General features: G+C 37.6%; 1 protein-coding gene across 1 annotated transcript; it reads right to left on the reverse strand.

Moving 5' to 3' along the window:
- Position 1: 1 nt before the first annotated feature.
- FBXL3 (F-box and leucine rich repeat protein 3) lies at positions 2-20,235 on the reverse strand. Its single transcript, XM_024753926.1, has 5 exons — positions 19,028-20,235; positions 15,633-15,984; positions 12,650-12,772; positions 9,044-9,215; positions 2-2,525 (listed from the first exon to the last, which is right to left on the reverse strand). The coding sequence occupies exons 2-5, from the start codon at positions 15,981-15,983 to the stop codon at positions 1,882-1,884; spliced, it is 1,290 nt and encodes a 429-aa protein (XP_024609694.1). The 5' UTR covers position 15,984; positions 19,028-20,235; the 3' UTR covers positions 2-1,881.
- Between the last annotated feature and the right edge of the window lie 6 nt (positions 20,236-20,241).

Here is a 20,241-nt window from a genome sequence, read left to right on the forward strand (position 1 = left end):
CATTAATAACTATCTTTATTCTAAAATTGATAAAAGCATTTAACATATACTTTAAAGTATAAACAAGTGCTATGCATTTTGCTTAAGAAGTGACTTAAAGTTTTTCAAGCATTATATAATTCAATTTGTACAGAAAGTAAATTTCCAAATAAAGCTTTGGTTAGTAGAACTGATGACATACTGTGAAATCCATTTTCCAAAGCTGCTCAAAGAAAAAAGCTTCATCCACTAACACAGGTATTTCTTGTACAAAGTTTTTCACTGTTCAGTAAGAGGGAGGAATATTACAATAATTGCTTTTGATTTCCATGTCTGGACCAGCCTTTTTTCTTCTCATTTATATGCGCTCAGAATACCATCACTTTTGAAAGCATAAATTATGCAGAAAATCACCTTTTTACTTGATTCTTAGGAAGGTAATCTATTTTAAAAATAGATCCGTAAGACTTAGCTTCCATATCTACCAAGATGCTTTCTAAGTTTCAAGCACTAATACATCCCACTGGGGGTAAATCACTTCTAATTTCCCTTAGGAGGGTAATATCTACTAGCACTAGTGCTCAGAATCAAGTTTATAATAATATCTAAAAAAAACTAAATATAGCCCCAAACAATATTTTTACAGTTTCTACAATGTATGGATTACTTTTATTCATATGAAAGTAATAAAAATGCTGCCTAACTTAAATAATATAAAATATCAGTTTAACCAAATTAACTATCACAAAACTGCAGACATTTTTCTATTAAAATTTTCCAGTCCACTGAGCAATATTTACTCAAAAATATGATTATGAACTTAAATATATGCTCTTTTAAATTTACTATTTATGCTGAACTGTACATTGGTGCTTTTATGATTTTTGAAAATTCTACTTACATAACTATATAATTCCAAAATGTAAAAATAAGCCATCACTAAAATTCACTGGAGATGAATATTCTTTCATGGAAACAATTTATAAACATTTTAAAGTTCTACCTTTAATTATTTCAATTTGGCTTTTTAAAATAGATAAACTTCTCATTTCAATTATTGTGTAATACTTCAAAACTAAGTTTAAACAAAGATAAACCCAAGAAGAACTAGTAAAAGCATTCCTTACTTTACATATGATGCCCCAAGTGCCACATACATAGTAATGTATCACAGAAAAGAATTTATATAGTTTAGTAGATTACAGAGCAATCCTAAAAGTTTATACAAAGCTAAACACTGCCTCCCTTTTATTCCACTCATTTTCTTTTAATTTGATCTTGGCTCTATTTATTATTATCTTTCTACAATAACCACTGTGTGACATTTATCAGTTTTTCTAAGTGTTCCAATTAATTGTATATACTTCTTTCAACAGCTTTGTAACATTTAGAACATTCAACCAAACTTTTTCATTAGATACAATATATCCTACATTTTTCTCACAAAATGCTCACTTTCCTGAGCTATATTAAACACCTTATAACAGGTGTATGTATAACTGAAGACCCTAAAATGTCAAGTTTACATTTTTAAAAAATGCATAGAGAACATAACATTTTGGAAAACCTATTAGTACCCACTTATTAGATATTACAATATATATGTTTTGTTTCCTTCAGACTGTAAAATGTTTAATCTTGACTACTTTCAGATCTGAATCACTTTTCTAATTTTTTGAGATTTAACTGCTATTAGGCTAAAGAAATAGATGAAGTTTTCTGACCAAAACTGGTCCATGAGTCTTCCAAAAAACAATCCTAATATACTCAATGAAGATATCAAATTTCTGTGCCACAAAATAGTAGAATTATATCAGACCTACAGGAAATAAACTTTTATTATAATACAATATGCTTAAAATTAAGGTGCTATTATTCATCATGCCCTATGTCATCTGGTCTTTACCAAGTGGGCATCATGTCTGGAAACCACACTCTACCAAGATGCTTAGACACTTCCCAGTGAATCTGCTCCAAACTATACTTTTGGTCAGGAATTAATACTTCTTCCATAATGGATAACTGAGACAGGCGGCCACCACACATCTTCACAAACTCAACAAAGGCACTGCATGAGACTTCGCATTCCCCTAGTCCAATAGCCGACAGATTTTTGCAACGTTCTGCAATGCGAATTAACTCTTCATCAAGTGGCCGTAATCCATTAGCACACACTACTAGCTCAACTAGTCTAGGACATGTCATTCCCACACGGCCAAGCACATCTTTGCTTACTGATCTCCCAAAGTAAAGATGGGTGGCAGGTATTTCATACCGAAAGAACGGATCAAATTCCTCTTCATATAAAAAAAAATACATTACTAAGTTCACTTTGGGTGAATGTCTGATGAAAGCATCCCAGCTGCTCTTCTGAATAGCATGGAAGTGTGTCTGTCCAGGATTCTCACTGACCACGTCAATGCGCAAATGTTCTAATCGAACGTGTTTTTCAGAAGATAGAGCAAGCAGCAACTCATCGCTTAGCAAGTGGTAATTCAGGGCCAGTTCACGTAAGCCATGACACCGATCTGCCACACAAAGGACACCTTGGAAGAAAGAAGACCCAATTACTTATAAAGTTTTCTACGAGTCCACCATCTCCAAGAATTTGATCAAGTACATGGCCTACAATAAAGTTTTACCACGTTTCATTACCACAGAGCTATACAATTTAAAATCTAGTTGTACTGACTGAACCAGCAGGAAGTCACACACATTTAAAAATCTATTACCAATTCTGTCCGTAAGAAAATGAGACCAATTCTAAATCTGATACCTTAAAAGAAATGAAGCTCACTTACCAACTCAGAAAAATCTTAAATTATTCACTATCATTTAAAAATATACCATGACTAAATAAGACTTATCCCAGTAATGCACAGTGTCATATTTTTTTAAAAAACTGATGACTAACACTAAGTTTATAGGTTAAGCAAGAAAAATCACATGATCATTGTGACAGGCTAAAAGACATTTTTTTGAAATTCAAAATCTTAATGAAAAAAATAAGGTAAAACCAGATAAAATGAGATTTATGAAACTAAATTAGACATTTGAAAAATTTTTTAAAAAGACTTCCATCAAATGAACAAAAAGTTTAACTTAACTGCTAATAATAATGTAACAAGCCTGTCAAATTTCTAAGAAGAAAATACCGAGATATCAACTAGATAGATGAATCAAAAGATAACTGCTCAATTCACATTAATGGAAATATACATTATGACTTTTAAAGCTCTAACATTCTCAGAAAGCAATTCCTTATATGGTTCCTTATACTTCGGGCACTATGCTTCAAAAACTGCCCAAAACCCCTAGCACAGGAGCAGGTTTTACCAAAGGTCAGTATCTGATCTCTGAAGTGGTCTAGTGTAAGAACTCTGCCGCAAAGAGACACACCCTGATACTACTTGATAAATGACCCACTCAAACCATTTCTTTCCTGTGTTTAGAAACAAGGATAGGAACAACAAAACAGACAACATATTATCTACTATTTATTGTACAAGTATGATATGTTAGGTTCTAGATATGTTATCCCACAAATACTCAAAAAAAATCTAGAAAAATAAGTGTCTTTTTTAGTTTGAAGTTGAGTCAGCTATCTAAAGATAGCAAAGCTGGAATTCAAACACAGACTGAGCGACTCTTAAGTGCATGTGTTCACCTCCTGCCTAAGAAGTAACAAGACGGAGGTCACCAATAAGCCAAAGCTTTATACAGCTGTGGGAGGAGAATACAGGCAACAGAGTCAACGACGTGATAAACTGAATCACCAGTATAAGAGAGTCACCAGAAGAGGGAGTAAAAGACATCTGTGCTTCACTATTCAGCCACTGCAAAACTTCTGTTCTCCACAAGGTATGGATATACTTTGAAATAAACCCTGATCATCCAAGGTAACCTGGACACATCTCTGTTCTTCGCAATCTCATAAAGCCTGATATAAAAAGAAAATAAACACATGGGAAATGGTAACCAAAGACGCAAATAAAAGAAACTTTGAGGTATCATTTAATGACTACTAAAACAGTTGTGGCAGGCATAATTCTAACAGCTGTCCTCAAGATTCCATGCCCTAACCTCCAGAACCTGTGAATGTGATAAGATGATCACTCCCGTGATTTTTGTTATGCTATAGGACAGCACAGTTAGCTTTAAAGTAAGATTAGCCAGGCGATCCTAATCTAATCACATGAGCCCTATAAACACAGTTTTCTCTGGCTGGTTGCAGAAGAGGAAGTCAGATTCAGAGCTTCTCTAGCTAAACAGAGAAGCCTGCTGAGCCATGCCTCTAGCTCTGACCTACAGAACTGGGATGCTAATAAATGGGTGATGGTTAAAGCTGCTCAATTTGTAGCTGTTGGTTATGCAGCAATAGAAAACACACAGTTACAAGTGCTTAAATACTTAACACGAAATAGTGACAAAAATAAAACTGGTAAACTAGTACAACTCAATAATACAAAGACAAGTAACCTAATTGAAACATAGGCAAAGGATCTGAATAGACATCTCTCCAAGGAAGATATACACGTGATCAATAAGCACATGAAAAGACATCTGAGTCATCAAGAAAATACAAATCAAAACCACAAGATACCAGTTTACATTCACTAGGATGGCTACAATCAAAAAGAGAAATAAGTGTTGATGAGGATGTGAAAAAGTCGGGAGCCCTCGTACACTGCTAGTGGAAATGTAAAATGATGCAGCTGCTTTGGAAAACAGTCTAGCAGTTCCTCAAATGGTTAAACAGAGTTACTATATGATTCAGCAATTCTAATTCTTGTTATACACCCAAGAGAAATTAAAGTGTCCACACAAAAACTTGCATATACATTTTCATAGCATTATTCATAATAGTCAAAAGGTAGAAACCACCCAAATATCCATCAACTGATCAACAGAAAAATGTGGTATTATCCATAAATGCAATATTATTTGGCAATAAGAAGAAAAGAAATACTGATACATGCTACAACATGGATGAACCTTGAAAACATCATACTAAGTGAAAGAAGCCAGTCACAAAGGACCACATATGGTTCCATTTACATGAAATGTCCAAAATAGGTACATCTATAGAGACAGAAAGTAGATTAGTGATTGCGTAGGGCTGGTTGGAATGAGGGTTTTGGGGAGTGACAGCTAAGAGATACTTTTGGGGATAGTAGAAGTTTTTTAAAATTCACTGTAGTGATGGATGCACTACTCTGTCAATACACTAAAAGTCAATACATTGTAAACTGTATGATATATGAATTACATCTCAATAAAGCTGTTATAAAACTGGTACAGAAATCCATTGGTGGTGGTGTATACTTATACAACTCATGTTGGAAAAAAACACAGCAAGAAGCATTAAAAAAATCTAAACCCTTTGACCTAGCTCTTCCACTTCTAAATAATTTGTCCAAAAGAAGAAATTAACAGAAGCAAACTATATGCTAAAATAGTTCATTTTTTAAATCACAGCAAATAGTAGAAACAAGTTAAGTGATCAACTGTAAAAGAACTATGAGGCAAATGTTGGCCTATCAACAAGACAGAAAACTAAGTAGCTAAATGTTCATTAGTTCAGCTGATAATTAACGAGTGTCTTATATGTTAACAACTGGTGCTAGGATGGTAAAGAGTCAACAGAAACAAGACATCCTTATCCTAACAGAAGCCAGCAGATAATTAAACAAGAATGATCTGGGAGTCACAGCAAGGAAATCAGGGAAGAATTTCCAGAACTAACACAGACCTACAGAATTTAGAAGGATCAAGCTAGGGCAAAAGGCGAGTAAAGAAGGAAAGAGAATAGCATTTCTGTGCGAATACTCAGACACGGACGAAAACACAAGCACTGTAAGAAATGAAGGGAGCTCAACATACAGTATGTAAGTAAGAGAATATCTTAAAGGCCGAAATCCAATAGACAGGCAAGGACCAGATCATATGGGACCTTGTTAGCCTCAGTAAGGAGTTTGGATCTTACCTAAAGTATAGTGAGAAGTTTTGAAGGAAACTGGAGGGAAAAAAATCAGATGTATATGTTAGAAAGATTACTCTGGCTATACCATGGAAATCAAATTTACAAAGAGCAAGGCTGCAAGTTAGGAAATCAGTTAAGAGGGTACTCACAAAGCCTACAGGGCTAGATTAGAGTAGACATGAAGAAAGGTAGAGTGTATTAGTTCCAGCTGCTTAACAGAATACCACAGACTGGGTGGCTTAAACAATAAACATTTATTTCTCACAGTTCTGGAGGCTGGAAGTCCAAGATCGGGTGCCAGCAAGGTTGGGTTCTGGTGAGGCCCAGAACTCTTTCTGGCTTCTTGCTGTGTCTTCACATGGCAGAAAGAGAGATCAGATCATCTTTCCTATCCCTTCTTAGAAGGGCACTAATCCCATTTATGAGGATTTCTTCCTTATGACCTAAATACCTCCCAACCCTCTTTCAAACACTGGGGAGTAGGGCTTCAACATGTGAACTGGGGCAGTGGGTGAGGGGTGGAGGAGAACAACACAAACATTCAGTAAATAGCACAGAGATTCAAAGCATGTATCAGTGATGGAGTCACTAGACCTCAGTGACTAAAGGGATGTAGAAAGTAAGGGTAGAAGAAATCAAGGGTATCTGTTCGGTCCCTGACAACCAAACGAGCAGTACCATTCACTGAGACAGTAAAAAGGGAGAAGCAAAGAGATTTCAATAGGGGGAAAAGGAAGTTCATTAATCTGACGTACCAGTGAGACATTCTAGAGGCGCTAGGCCATCAGCAGCTCAACACATAGCTCTGGAGTTCCAGAAACACTAAAAGTAGGAGGTGTTAACATATAGAACATAACTGAAGCCACTGATGAAGCTGACACAGCCCAGAGTTTACAGAATAAAATAAAGGGCCCAGTACGGAACACAGTGAAACACCAAAATTTAAGGAATGAAAAGAGAAACTAGCAAAGGAAACACAGTAGGAACTATCAGAGAGGAAGGAGGAAAATCAAGTCACTAGTGTCAAATGGTGCTTAGAGGTCCAGTAATAGACAATTATAAGGACTATATGAAATGGGAAACATTTTTTGATGAAAATTGAACTGAAAAACTGTTCAGTGAAGAAAAAGGCATAGAAAATTGCCCTTAATTACAACTTAGAGAAAGAAACTATCTAAATATACAAAATATGGATAGAAAAAAATACACAAGTGTTAAATTTTAAATTAAATCCTGTGTTTATACTCTTAAATTAAAAAGTATTACAAAAAACACACACACACAAAAAAAACACACACACACACACACAAAAAAAGTATTACAGGTGCTCTTTCTCTCCCCTTCCCAACAACTAATCCAAATGCCATTAAAGCTCAGTAAGACCAAGCAAGCTTATACTATATTATGAGCATTGATCTGTATATTTAGTAAAAATAAATGAGCATGAGATGTACCAGGATAAAGAGAATAATGAGCTCAGTTTCACAGAGAAACCAGAGACCCAAAGGTTCTCGTACAGTGTGGTAAGTGCTACAAGCTATGCTGAGAGTGCTATGGAAACAGCAAGTGGGGCTTCTAAACCAGACGGGAGGAGGAAGAAACTGGAACAGCTGAACTAAGTTTTTTTTTTTTTTTTTTTTTTTTGCGGTACGCGGGCCTCTCACTGTTGTGGCCTCTCCCGTTGCGGAGCACAGGCTCCGGATGCACAGGGCCAGCGGCCATGGCTCACGGACCCAGCCGCTCTGCAGCATGTGCGATCTTCCCGGACCGGGGCACGAACCCGTGTCCCCTGCAATGGCAGGCGGACTCTCAACCACTGCGCCACCAGGGAAGCCCTGAACTAAATTTTGAAGGCTGGACTGGAGTTAGCCAGGTGAAGAAGTAAAAAAACATTTTTTTATAGAGGCATTCTCCAAGGTACAGTGTACTGGCCACACACACATACAAAGAACTGTTGTTACATAGGGCTCAAATAAAAGCTACACATGAGTAAAAAGCAAACAAGATTAAAGAGAGAGGTGGGGGTCAGGATACAAAGATCTTTGTACACTATGAAGTATGGACTGTACTCTCACAGGAACCTATATACGGTAGACAGTAAAATGTGACCACGGTCACATAAGGAGCTGCCAATGCCCGATCGTCTTAACTTCTATTTTATTTAGATTATCACCTTCAATGATAATCTAGAAGCGGCAGAAAAAGATAGGAAAACACTGCAACAGACCTCACCATTCCCATCACTAGACCCTCCGTGTGGGAGACATGGGAGGATAGAAAGTAATCTCCATCCAAGAGGGAATCATTTTCTAGGAGGAAGGCCAGGCTTTAGTTATGGCAAAAAGGTGGGAGGTGTTCTGTAAAGAGATCAAAACAGGTTTCCCAAAGTAACACAGCAAAATGGTTGGGAGAGATGTCAACAGTTGGAGGGCAAGTCAGGAATGAAGCATCAGACTAACACAAAGTGTAGGTTTGTAACTGCTTTATAATACAAACCATTTGGAATTTAAATGCTCTCAAAGTGAATAATCTAGTAATGCTTAGTCTATACAAGAAAAGCTGGGAAGAGCATTAATAATGCTGCTCCTCCATTTGATGCACTCGGCTCTAAAACTCAACTTAGGAAAAGGACTATTTTGCAAAATGTAAGGCGATAACTTCAGCACAACCCCTCTCCCTCCACATAGCGAGACAAAAAGCAACTGTGAGATTTCCATGATTCAAAACCTACCCTGTTAGCTCAACCACAATTAGAGAAAATTCTACTTTACCTAAAGGGCCATCTCAGGCTGACCTCGCAGTGTCCTTTCCTTTTATTTTTTTAATTTATCCATTTTCTAGCACAGGTTGGACACAAATTGCCAAATATAAAGATTAGAAAATAAGTTGAAAGTAAGTGTCTACACTAGGAATGCTACAGAATTTATGCTACTGTATTATAACAATAAAAATATTTTTATTCAATAGAGAGGAAATAATCATATGAACTCACCTTCAAGGTTAATGATCATAATTCTCCTTAATCTGATAAACACATCAATACATTTTACTAAAATATTATCTGGCAAAAGCCACACATACCTGCTGGAGAGACGTGAGGACAGCTGCTCATTTTTAGCAACTTGAGCGTATCACTGTTGTTGGCCACTAGTACTTTGAGGGATGGATCATCTACTGGGGTGTCATCTATCTTAAGGGAGGACAAGGACTTGGAGTTTACAAACACAACCGTCAGTGCAGAGATAAAGTGAGACTGAAAAACAAAAAAATTAAAACACTGTTTCAATTTTTACAAATGAGAACTGAGGGGTTTTCATATAATACACACATAGTTCATCTGAACCCTAATATATTTCACAACTGTTTTGGGGTAGCAGCCCCTCACTCTGTTGTGGGAATATGGTAAAAAAGAGAGGTGACTTCCCACCATCTTTGAGAACGACCTTTTTACGTGGGGGAAAAAAGATTTCAAACCTCAGGATGGGTGTCTCTGAATCATAACAGTCACTGGTAAGTAAAAAGAGGAACTCTGGAACCCAGAATGAGAATACCTCTCAGACACTTCACCTTATCTGGAAATCCTACTCCAGTGTATTATAACACTGAACTGCATTCTTTTTTGGTGATAGTAATGACCACTAAAATAGTTAACAACTATTAGCAAAATCATCAAAAATTAAAACAACAGTCAATCAACTTAGAAGCTATGAAAGACTTATTTGGAATATGGAAGCTCATACAAAATTTGATTCTAAAATAATAAAAATCATAACTAAAAAAAATTCCAAACTTAAAACTCCTTTAGGGACTTCCCTGGTGCTCCAGTGGCTAAGACTATGTGCTCCCAATGCAGGGGGCCCAGGTTTGATCCCGGGTCAGGGAACTAGATCCCACATGCCACAACTAAGAGTTTGCATGTTGCAACTAAAGATCCTGTGTGCCGCAGCTAAGGGCTGGAGCAGCCAAATAAATAAATATTAAAAAAAAAAACTCCTTTAAATTTGCTAAATTATCTACAATTATCTACATATATAATATTCTGTTGGACACAGAATCTGACCTAAAGACCACTGTAGGAAACCATTTCCTAACCATTGTAGGAAACAGGAATTAAAGCACAAAGTATGGGTCTCTGGATCAGAGCTAATAAGCCATAACCAATGGACTCACTACAGCAGTGAAAGGGAGGGATGAGGGCAGGCTAGTAGCCAAGAAAGTACAACGAAACATTATCTTCTTGGTCACATTCCCTAAATTACTTTTTTCCTACTGTGATTAAATACTTAAATTTTGATTAAGTATCTGTTTAACAACTTAAATGTTAACATCTTTCTCCTAATATTTCCATATTAAATTCAACTATATCTGTATTAGTATATGCATGACTCTATCACTGACTTCTTTTTCCCATTTCCCTCAGAGTTAGCTCTGGTCAAATACAGTTGTTTCACGTTCTCTTCAGTTCTCCCAGGATTTCCAAGATATAGCAATATAGGCTTTCAATATTCTACGAAAGCCATAATAAGAAAAGAAAGAAAAACAGCATAAACATCCTAGGCCCATTTAATAAGGAAGGAAGAGTCCCAGATGCACCCATAGTTCCCAAAACCAAAATGACTGCATGTAAGTATAATACTAGTACTAGATATGCATAGTGATCATCCTGAGTAATAAAAAAAGAAGGAAGTTATGTTCAACATACCTTTTACTATGGTATCTTTTACATACTGTATGTGTACTTGTATTTTAACTACAATATGTACACAGAAAAATCAATTCAAAATAATTCATTTCCCATATGAAGCTGGAACAAGGCACTACTATAGCACATAACTCAGTGCTTCTTAGAGGGCCATGAACCATCTTAATCAGAACCACCTGGACTGCTCTTAGGAAAAGGAAATTTGGAAGGATACCCAAAACTTAGAAGTTCCTCAGATGAGTCTCATGCATATTAAGTTTGAGAACCACAGTGACTGAACTCCTATACTTAGAACCTTAAAATGTTGACATGAACAGACTCTTGCTGACTTCCCTCATGTTACACATGAGGAGAACAATTTATCTCAAATGTACATATTTAATGAACCTTTTAAAAAATTAAGACTTTGGAATCAACTGGTGATACATTTTTTACCGGTATTCCATTGAACAGCCTGGGTTATAATATAAATTCAATTTATTAATACAGACGTACCTCGGAGATAGTGCAGGAATTGGTTCCAGACTACCACAATAAAGCAACTTTTACAATAAAGCTAGTCACACAAGTTTTCTAGTTTCCCAGTTCATATAAAAGTAATGTTTACACTACACTGTAGTCTATTAAGTATGCAATAGCATTATATTTAAAAACACAATGTATATACATTAAAAAATACTTTATTGCTAAAATATGCTAATCATCACCTGAGGCTTCAGCAAGCTGTCGTCTTTTTGCAATAGTAACGTCAAAGATCACTGATCACAGATCACCATAACAAGTAAAACAATAATGAAAAAGTCTGAAATACTGCAAGAATTACCAAAATGTGACATAGAGACATGAAGTGAGCAAATGCTGTTGGAAAAATGGTGCCAAGTGACTTGCCTGACACCCCACAAACCTTCAATTTGTAAAAAATGCATTATTTGTGAAGTGCTGCAATAAAGTGAAGTGCAATAAAAGGAGGTATATTTCTTTCTGAATCATCCTAGTAAATTAAACGATTAGGTGTTTAAAGGGGTGTCTATATTTTAGTTTGTGGCGTATTCTGATAAAATCTTACAGATTACTGCTGGATACTAACCTAACTGAACATGAGCTAACATACACAGGGATTTTATCAGCTGCCTTTCTAAAAATGCACACTTCTTATTTTTCTATTTTAAGAGAATAGTTATTAGAGAAAGAGACTATCTTGAATTACATGCAGGATCATGTCAGAACATATATATGAATATAAAATTTATATAAATATAAATTTCACCAAAAAAAAAGTTTTCTTTAAGTAAAGTCTGTAAATTAATCTAAGCTGTACTTATACTAACTCTGCTCAAGAACAAATCTTTACACACTTACCAGAAGACTTTCTTTTTTTTTTTTTTTTTTTTTTTTTTTGCGGTACGCGGGCCTCTCACTGCTGTGGCCTCTCCCGTTGCGGAGCACAGGCTCCGGACGCGCAGGCTCAGCGGCCATGGCTCACGGGCCCAGCCGCTTCGCGGCATGTGGGATCCTCCCAGACCGGGGCACGAACCCGCGTCCCCTGCATTGGCAGGCGGACTCTCAACCACTGCGCCACCAGGGAAGCCCACCAGAAGACTTTCTAAGCGAGCTCTACCTGCTCTTAATACTGGCACTGTCTACTTTTCTTTGATTATAATCTCACCAATCTGCTCTGAAAGTCCAAAATGGAGCATCTGTATGTCCCTTTTTTTCTAATACGCTTATTTCTCAGTTTTACTTAGTCTCTTTCAGTGCTTCCTATAGAATACTCTGCAAATTCACTCACTCTTTAACATTACCCATAAAGAAACACAAAGTTTTTAAAAAAGGAAAAGTGCTCTAAAAAAAAATCTTAATACTTAACATTCTAAATAGTAACTGGTTTTCCACTTTACATACCACTTTTCTTACATTCTCATTATCAGTACAAGAAATGGGTAGGATTTCTCAGTAAAAGCTAATAAAACAAAACCAGCAGATACCTTTGGTAAATCCATAAAGCTTGGCCGAGCAGTTGAAATAAGTCCAAGTGTTTTTAAAGAGCAATTCACAAGTTGTGATAATATATCACAAGCTGCTTCAGCTGATTCTTTGCTGCTGTCCACCTGGGAAAAGAAAACATCCTTTACACATGAATATGGTCGCATTTCTCCGTGCATATTTTAACTTTACAAAAGCAAGAAATAGTTATTAGTTTACTGCACTATAATTTAAAGAATTAATATTTATCCTTTCAATCATCTACCCTCACATACAATGTCAAGCTTCTCTGAATCTCCCTGAAAAATTGTAAGGGCAACTGTCAAGACTTAACTTTCACTATGATAAAATATCTATTAAATGTTAAAAAGACATGGCTTTTAAGTTGACTTACTGCAAACAGACTATATAACCTAATGGAAATATGAACTTACAATCTTTGAAAAATAATTATATATTTGGCAGTGGATCAGATCATACATGTAAATACAGTGGCTATGATACAAATGCTTCAAAACCAACTGAATGAGTATTTACTCAGAAGGTTCCAGTGAATCACAACCTGGGATTTACCATTAATGTTATTAATTGAAAGATGAATGTGAAGTGCAATGAGGGTGTCCAACTAGTCAAGCATGAAAATCTGAACCAAACGAGAAGTGGCTGCTCCCATGCACTCTTTTGCATAGACATTTCCTGGGGGAAGGGAAATATGGCCCAAAAACTCCTTAAGGATATAAGAAGGAGCTCTTCTATCAAAAAGGAAGCTGTTCCCTGGGCTAAAAAGCATCTTAGAGTAGTTAAAAGTAATATTCCTTTAAAAGTAATATTCCTTTAATTTCCAGATTGACGTAAATTACCGTAACCCAAAAATGTCCTGAAGAGCTCATTGTAAAACTGATATACCAGTTTACATTACACAGTTTCAGAACTATTTTCAATCCCACCCTTTGGCTACGTTTCTGTACACCAGCAGTTCTTTTGAGAACTGCTCTGGTTCTGGACCAGCAGCATCAGCTGGGGACTTGCTAGAAATGCACATTCTCACGCCCAATCCAGACTATCCGAATCAGTAACGGAGCGCTGGAACCCAGCAATCTTTGTCTTAGTGAGCACTCCAGGCATTTCTGATGCACATAGAATCTGACAACCATTGTTCTACATTAATAACTCTGACTATAAGACTCTGGCCTATGGTCAGTGAAGAATTAAAACACAAATAGTATCAGGAGAGCTCAGAAGAATCCTGGGATGTGGCTCTTTCTACAAATCAGAAATTTCCTCAGAAAAATAAACAATCCCTAATAAAAATGTTTAAGCTTATAGGACAAATGGTTTTGTGAAGGTTACACATGTTGGATACAGCTGAATTGTGTCACAGGTTAACACTGACCCAGCCAATCCACTGGATGGAACTGGTCTTTAGACCTAGGAGATTAATGTATTATACTCATCTTTTTATAGGATTTACCATTATAACACTTTTAGACAACTCAAAGATGACTGAAACCGAGGGGAAGGCTCTTCAGGTTTCCTCATGGGCAGGCGGAGAGGGACAACACATAAGGAGTTCCTGGATTTTTGTTTGTTCTATCCTCCCACTATTCCCCGACCCTTGTCCTCAGTTAGGTTGCAACATAACATCCAGGACATCCAATTAAATAAATATTAAGTATGTCCCAAATAATGCCAGGGATACTTACACTAAAAATTATCCACTGATTTTCTGAAATTCAAATTTAACTAGGCATCCCCTATTTTTATTTGCTAAATCTAGCAATCCTACACTTGGTGGCCTAAGTGCCTTTGTGCATTTTTCTGGAAAGACAGCCGTAATACACCCAACCATTCCCAACACCAGGTCTCTCTCCTCTTGTGACACATATGGGAGAATAAACAGGTAATCCCCATTTTAAAAGGAATGACAGGGCTTCACTGGTGGCGCAGTGGTTGAGAGTCCGCCTGCCATTGCAGGGGACATGGGTTCGTGCCCCGGTCCGGGAAGATCGCACATGCTACAGAGCGGCTGGGTCCGTGAGCCATGGCTGCTGAGCCTGCGCATCCGGAGCCTGTGCTCCGCAACGGGAGAGGCCACAGCAGTGAGAGGCCCGCGTACCGCAGAAAAAAAAAAGGAACGACAGTCTTGGAAGCAGACAAGACTTTAGTTTTGGCAAGGGATCTCTGGGTTAAGAACCATTGCTATATATGGGCTAAAGTGACCTGTTTAACAACAGCTGCATATGGCAAATCAGGTATTCATGTGTTACTTTTCAACAATAATTATCAGGTGTATTAAGGATTTAGTGAACATACCCACATTTCATTATTCAACCCCAAAACAAAACACTACAAGCCTCTGTATTCATACAAACCACTGTGATTCCTTAAACTACTCTGGACATCTCAAAAAGCCACCCCTCTTCATTTATCTCATCACTACCTAATTTCCAGTATGTCCCTGCTGGCAATGAAAAGAAACAAACAGTTCTCTCTGGCATTCTTCCATGTACCTTTTTCTATTTCTCTCTAAAATATACTCATCCAAACCTTTTACACAGAGTTTCTGTATCTCTTTTTTCTTTAAAAACTCCATATCACAAAGCCATCAATAAGCAAAACTCAGTCCTATTAAATAAAAATAACAATTAAGTTTTAGTGAAAATTTCCACATCTTTTATTTATTTTACTGTATTATTTCTTTGGTTCAAATCTGTTCACAATAATTCAATGTGACAGCTTTGGTATATGATTATGTTTATTTAATGGTTGCTCCCACTCTTTTAAGAAATTAGTAACATTTATAATAAAATGGAATAATTTAGCTCAATATAGTTATTTATGATAGCCTCTAAGGTACACGATTACTCTAAATCTTTCAGCACTTTCCCTAAAAAGGCAATAGTTTAAAGACATGAAAAGATGTATTGGTTTAGGACACAAAAGCCACTAAATATGCTTTATTTTTAAAAGGATTTAAAATATTACCTTGAAGCTGACATATTGTAGATGGTTTGAATGTCTTTTAATAATCTGTTTGATCAGCTCTGGGTGTGTTGCTTTCAAATAAGATGTAGCTGGCTGATTCAGTTCAAATTCAAAACATCTCCACAAGTCAGGCAGGTGAAATACCTGGTTCCAGTTGCGGCAAACTTGTGAAGCATGAGCCCGGTCAAGAAGAGGCAGATACTTAAACACTTGGAGAATAATGTCCTGAAGGAGATTACCCCAATCGCAAGTCTGAGAACGCTCATTTGTAGTCCTCAGTTTCTTGGATTTCTCTGCAGTACCTTCTTCTGATGAATTATGGTCACTATCTCTTCCTCCTCCTCGTTTCATCCTATTCAGAAAAAATGCATCTTTTTTTTATACTTTTCAATAGAAATAAATCCAAAATTCATTCTTCCGTCACTGAGATGTGTACACATGTGCTTACAAAATACCAACAGAAACATGCAGGAAGAACTGGATCAGGAATTCAAGGAGAAGAATGTCAAAACAAAATATAATGAAAAACGCCAGCAGAGACCAACTGTCGTTTTACAAACTTATGTCTTTGGTAGGTGCTTTTAAACATTTGTACTGTACTACCTGGGGGGAGAAGTTGATCATAATTTTGAAGCTAAACCAAGAATTTATATTTCAAAAGTTGCAGTCAACTAGAAGGAATATAAAGAGAACCTACAGTGACACTTTCTCAAGATTTCTTAAAAGTCATCTAAGGGTACCTACTATATTTGAATTCCTGAGTCCCAGGAACCTCCAGAGAAGACCTGAATTAAGTAATCAACAGATCTCTCCACACTGGGTAGCCCGTGATATGTGTTACTGCCAGACCCAATCTCTGCTTAAAATGAGCAAACTCATCCCCACTGTGCGTATTTGGTCTGGAATGTGGCTGCTTCTTCCAAAACATCACTTGCTGTTGCAATGTTTTATCCAAGTTGTATTTTCGAATGAGAGTTAAGTGTTTATTCTACCTGTTTGTACGACCTTCATTCCATTTGATTTTTTGAAAGTAGTTTTGTTGTTGTTGTGTAAAATAGTACGGTTAAAGAGAATGGGTTCTGGAATCAAGCTCCCTGGTTTAATTCCTGGCTCTGCCTCTCACTGGTTATGTGGCCTTGAACAAATTACTTGACTTGCCTGTGCTTCAGTTTGTGAAATGGGAATAACAGAAATACACAGGGTTCTTGTTAGGAATTAAACAGTTATTAGGGCTTTTGAAAGGAGATATCGATGATTGCTGAACTCAGGTATAGGAAAGCAGTCTAGTTATTAAAGACATTAAAGTGCAACACAAGAAGAAACGGAGGTTACCAACCAGAGGGCAAAGAATGATCCTAGATTTGTTTTAAAATGAAGTGTGTATGAGAGAGAATGAGAACGCAAGCTTATGTATGAGAAACATACACTGGAAGTAGATTACCACATTAATATAGTAACTATAATAGTGAGATTATATAATAATAGTGGGACAATAATAGTGGTGGGATTACAGGTGATTTTTTTTTTTTGCCAGTATGCTTCCCTGTATTTTACACGTTTCTTTTAATGTCAGTGAATTAAACTGTAACCAGATAAAAGGTCTCGTTTTATTTGGAAAAATAAATATTGCAGGCTCTAACTAAATGGGGGTAACTGCAGACCACTCACTGGTATCCCTATTTAGTTTAGAGCCTGCAATACTTTTGTCTCTAGAGAGCAGTTCTGGCAGGGTATGGTTTGGATTTAGAGTCACAACTTTTTCACAAAGGATGGCTTGTAGCTCTAGCTCCCTTCTTCTGGCGCATCAGTATGTAAGAATTCTGACTCCTGTGTGGGACAAATGTACACAAGCGTGGCTCTTAACCAAATATGTCTCTGCAGACTCTCTCTCTAGTAGCTAGCTAAAATTGTGAAGGAGGATTAGGGGCTGGAGGAAAATGGCAGAGGACCCTGGCTTTCATGCCATTAAAATCAGCCCAGGAGGTCTTAGTACATGTGCAGTAAACCACCTATTCCTCATTACTCCTACTTCCAACTCTAAGTAAATTAAATTATGTATATAATATTGTGCAGGGGGAGAGGAAGGGAGAAAACAGAATGACAGAGGTGATAGCAAGAGGGTAGTTTTATAGAAGACTAAAACTTACATCTGAATCTAAGAATACATTTTTAAAATGTGTTTAGAGACAAGGCAGTATAATCTACAATGTCATATTTAATATTAAAAAAAAGTCTCTCCTAGGAATAATTCTCACTAGAGGTTGAGATAACAGTGTCATTATGACCCATTTTGCTGCTTTAACTTATCCTGAAGGCTTACTTTAGTTTTAGCATATAAAATCTGGGTCAAAGAACAAAGAGTTTGCTACTCAGGGCTTACAATTTCTCTTCTGACTACCTAAAACTACTCAGAATTTTGAGAAACAGATTAAAAACATAATGAAGTTATCTTTATAATTTCTACTCCTTATTAAAGAATGCTGATCTATTTCTGGAGAAAAGTCTTCTAAAACCAGAACTATTCAACTTAAAGACAGAATGATTCGGGCTTCCCTGGTGGCGCAGTGGTTGAGAGTCCACCTGCCGATGCATGGACACGGGTTTGTGCCCAGGTCCGGGAGGATCCCACATGCCGCAGAGCGGCTGGGCCCTTGAGCCACGGCCGCTGAGTCTGCGCATCCGGAGCCTGTGCTCCGCAATGGGAGAGGCCACAACAGTGAGAGGCCCGTGTACCGCAAAAATAAAAAGAAGACAGAATGATTCATTTTATTTTAAAGTATATGGCCATATAAACAAAAATGACAGCCTTTTTTACACAATTATCTTTGCTGATCCTAACAAATACCTTCTTTTGTCTGTTGCAGTCTTGTTTTAAATAAAGTATATTTCAATACCTTTCCAAATTGAGGGGAGAAAAAAGTTGACATATTAAAAAGAAGTATGCAACATTGAGGAAAAGTATCTCTTGGTCTAGATATATAACACTATATGATCACCAAAGTATATTTTAAGCACTTAACTAGTCTATGACTAGCTGAACTAGTCTGTAAATTGTCATATATGACTGTAATATGTCAGAATTACAGTATTAAGCAACAGAAAAATAGTAAGACCAAATGCCAATATAAATGTCTCTGTATTATCCTCATGTATGCATAAAAATGTGAGCTCATAGTGGGCACCTAAGAAAAAATTTTAATGTCTAATTTTTTTCCACGATGATCTCATTTATTCATGCAAAAATTTACACTGCTTTCAAAAGTATTTTATTAAATCTATTTACACATGAAGCTCTGTTATACAGAAAGTTAAACAATTCTGAGCATCCACCAGTCTGCAAAGAATTTACTTCAATGGATTATCTTATCTCCTACTTTTAGTCAAAGTGAAAATACCTCTCACACTTGAACAGGGGTGCAGAGGAGAAGCTGGATGATCAACATCTCTTAGATTTTGTAGAGCACCGGAACTAGGCCTCTTCATGCCTCCGGCAGTTCAGTTCAAACTGTAACTTTTCCAGGCCCCAAATAATCGATGCAACTTAGGCCCCTAAAAGCATCTGGTGAGTGACTTATACTGCTATGGAGCATCAAAAAGCAAACTAATGAGGAAAGACTCCAGCCTCGTTGAGCAGCACAGGGAATTATGCAATTTACTCTTCACATTTCCATACACTCTGAAAGCAGCAGTCCACTTGAACATCAGTTGAAGAGCAGCAGAAGAAAATACTTAGCCGCGTGCCCCTCGTTGTATTTTTAGTACATTGCATTGGTAGTAATTTTAAAAGCCCAGTTGTAGTTAGCTCTAAAAAGCCTGTTTTGGGCAACACATTTCCTTTCCATTTATGTTCTTCTTTGACTAATATCACAATTAATATGCATTCTTTGGCTGGAACACAAGACTAAAACAGCGCAAAGAGCTTAACTCAGGACTAGATGGTATCAGAGAGTGTGGTGGTGCGATCATTTGTAGATACTAGAAGTTGATGGCGTGCTTATAAAGATTTCAGGAGTAGAAGGAAGACGACTCTAATTAAAAGATCTGGGCCGTTCCATTGGACATGATCAGCAACAAAATAGCTCATCTCTTAGCCTGGAGATACAGGCCAATCATTTAACAGGCTGTGTTCCCGACCCCTGCACGCAACCCCATCTGAAAGGGGTGCTCTTGCTCAAAGCAGGCGCGAAGCTGCTCATCACAAGTTGACCAACTTTTCCACGTGGCTACGAGCGGCCCGGGCGTCCCCTCCTCCCGCGCCACCTCCACGGATTGGCTTTCCCTGACATTTCTGCTGCGCCCTACCCCGGGCAGTCTGTTTTGACATCTTAATGCCCCTCATTTCTCAAGCTACAAGCACGGCCTTAGCCGACACCGGGAAGAGCCGGACAGAGCGCAAGCTCAACGGTGTCGGTCACCAGCCCCCGCCGAGGGTTAACAAAGCCGGGCGACAGGCTCGGAGGTGTCGCGGGGAGACTGCTGCAGGCCGCCGCCGCGCACGCACCACGCCTTGTTGACTTGTTTTGAAGCAGGCTCTGCGGGGAAATGCCCCGGGGCAGGATCCGCTGTCCGGCCGCCGCGCCGCGCCGCGCCCCGCCCCGCGCTCCCGAGG

Source organism: Neophocaena asiaeorientalis, unplaced genomic scaffold (genome assembly GCF_003031525.2).
Source record: "Neophocaena asiaeorientalis asiaeorientalis breed wild unplaced genomic scaffold, Neophocaena_asiaeorientalis_V1.1 scaffold212, whole genome shotgun sequence".
In the NCBI taxonomy this organism is placed as follows: domain Eukaryota; kingdom Metazoa; phylum Chordata; class Mammalia; order Artiodactyla; family Phocoenidae; genus Neophocaena; species Neophocaena asiaeorientalis.

Excerpts from the sequence above, each read along its gene's own strand:
- FBXL3 (XM_024753926.1), bottom strand. The coding sequence starts at position 15,983 with ATGAAACGAGGAGGAGGAAGAGATAGTGACCATAATTCATCAGAAGAA. Across the intron at positions 12,773-15,632 it reads TACAATATGTCAGCTTCAAG|GTGGACAGCAGCAAAGAATC; the intron begins GTAATATTTTAA and ends TTCTTTTCCCAG. Across the intron at positions 9,216-12,649 it reads GCTTTATGGATTTACCAAAG|TCTCACTTTATCTCTGCACT; the intron begins GTATCTGCTGGT and ends TTTGTTTTTCAG.